Source organism: Trypanosoma cruzi, genomic scaffold (assembly GCF_000209065.1).
Source record: "Trypanosoma cruzi strain CL Brener 1047053516981 genomic scaffold, whole genome shotgun sequence".
Taxonomy (NCBI): domain Eukaryota; phylum Euglenozoa; class Kinetoplastea; order Trypanosomatida; family Trypanosomatidae; genus Trypanosoma; species Trypanosoma cruzi.
This window is the reverse complement of record NW_001849242.1, coordinates 1-580: the sequence shown is the minus strand read 5'-3', so window position 1 is coordinate 580 and position 580 is coordinate 1. Positions and strand designations below refer to the sequence as shown.

The 580-nt window shown below is 66.6% G+C and overlaps 1 protein-coding gene across 1 annotated transcript, besides 1 other annotated feature; it reads left to right on the top strand.

Annotated features, from left to right (window-relative positions):
* Window positions 1–438, top strand: Tc00.1047053508635.10 (uncharacterized protein; the record flags this gene model as incomplete). The annotated part of the gene is made up of 1 exon (XM_798839.1): window positions 1–438. One exon carries the CDS (start codon window positions 1–3, stop codon window positions 436–438), a length of 438 nt encoding a protein of 145 aa, XP_803932.1.
* Window positions 1–580: part of a sequence feature (haploid, Esmeraldo-like haplotype) that runs on past the window's edge.

Below are 580 nucleotides of genomic sequence, written 5' to 3'. Positions count from 1 at the left end.
ATGGAATTGCTGTTGGCGCGGGGCGGACAGCATCGACCAGCGCCCGGACCAGCCGCGCATTACTGGTGCACATCGCGGCACCATGGGGTTTTGGTGGCGCGCGTTGCGGTTCCGTCAGCAGCGCCATCCGCACCATGTTGCTGCCGAGCGAGGGTGTGGAACGCCGCCGGCCCCACTCTGGCGAAGCTTCTGGCGCTGAGCATGAAGCGGGATGACGAGAATGCGTTGCATTGTGTGATGGGTGGGACGGCGACGCCCCGCATCCTGAAGCCACTAGCTTCAGCCTGCCGGGTTTCCGGCACCACGGGGCCGCTTGCACCTGTCGAGGCAGCGGTGCGTCCGCTCTCGTACGTGAGGGGCTGCGGGCGGAAGCGGGACCGGCCCTCGCCGCCGGCATTGGGGTGGCGCAGGCGGCCGTCCATTCAGAGGCAGGAATGAGACCGGCGTTTTTGTTGCTGTACCTCCCTCCCTCCTCTGCGAAGAGTGTGTCGGCGGAGGAATTTGATGGGCCGTTCTGCGCGGACGGGCCAAACCTGACGGGCGCAGGCACCAACGCACACACGGAGGCTTGGGATTGCAG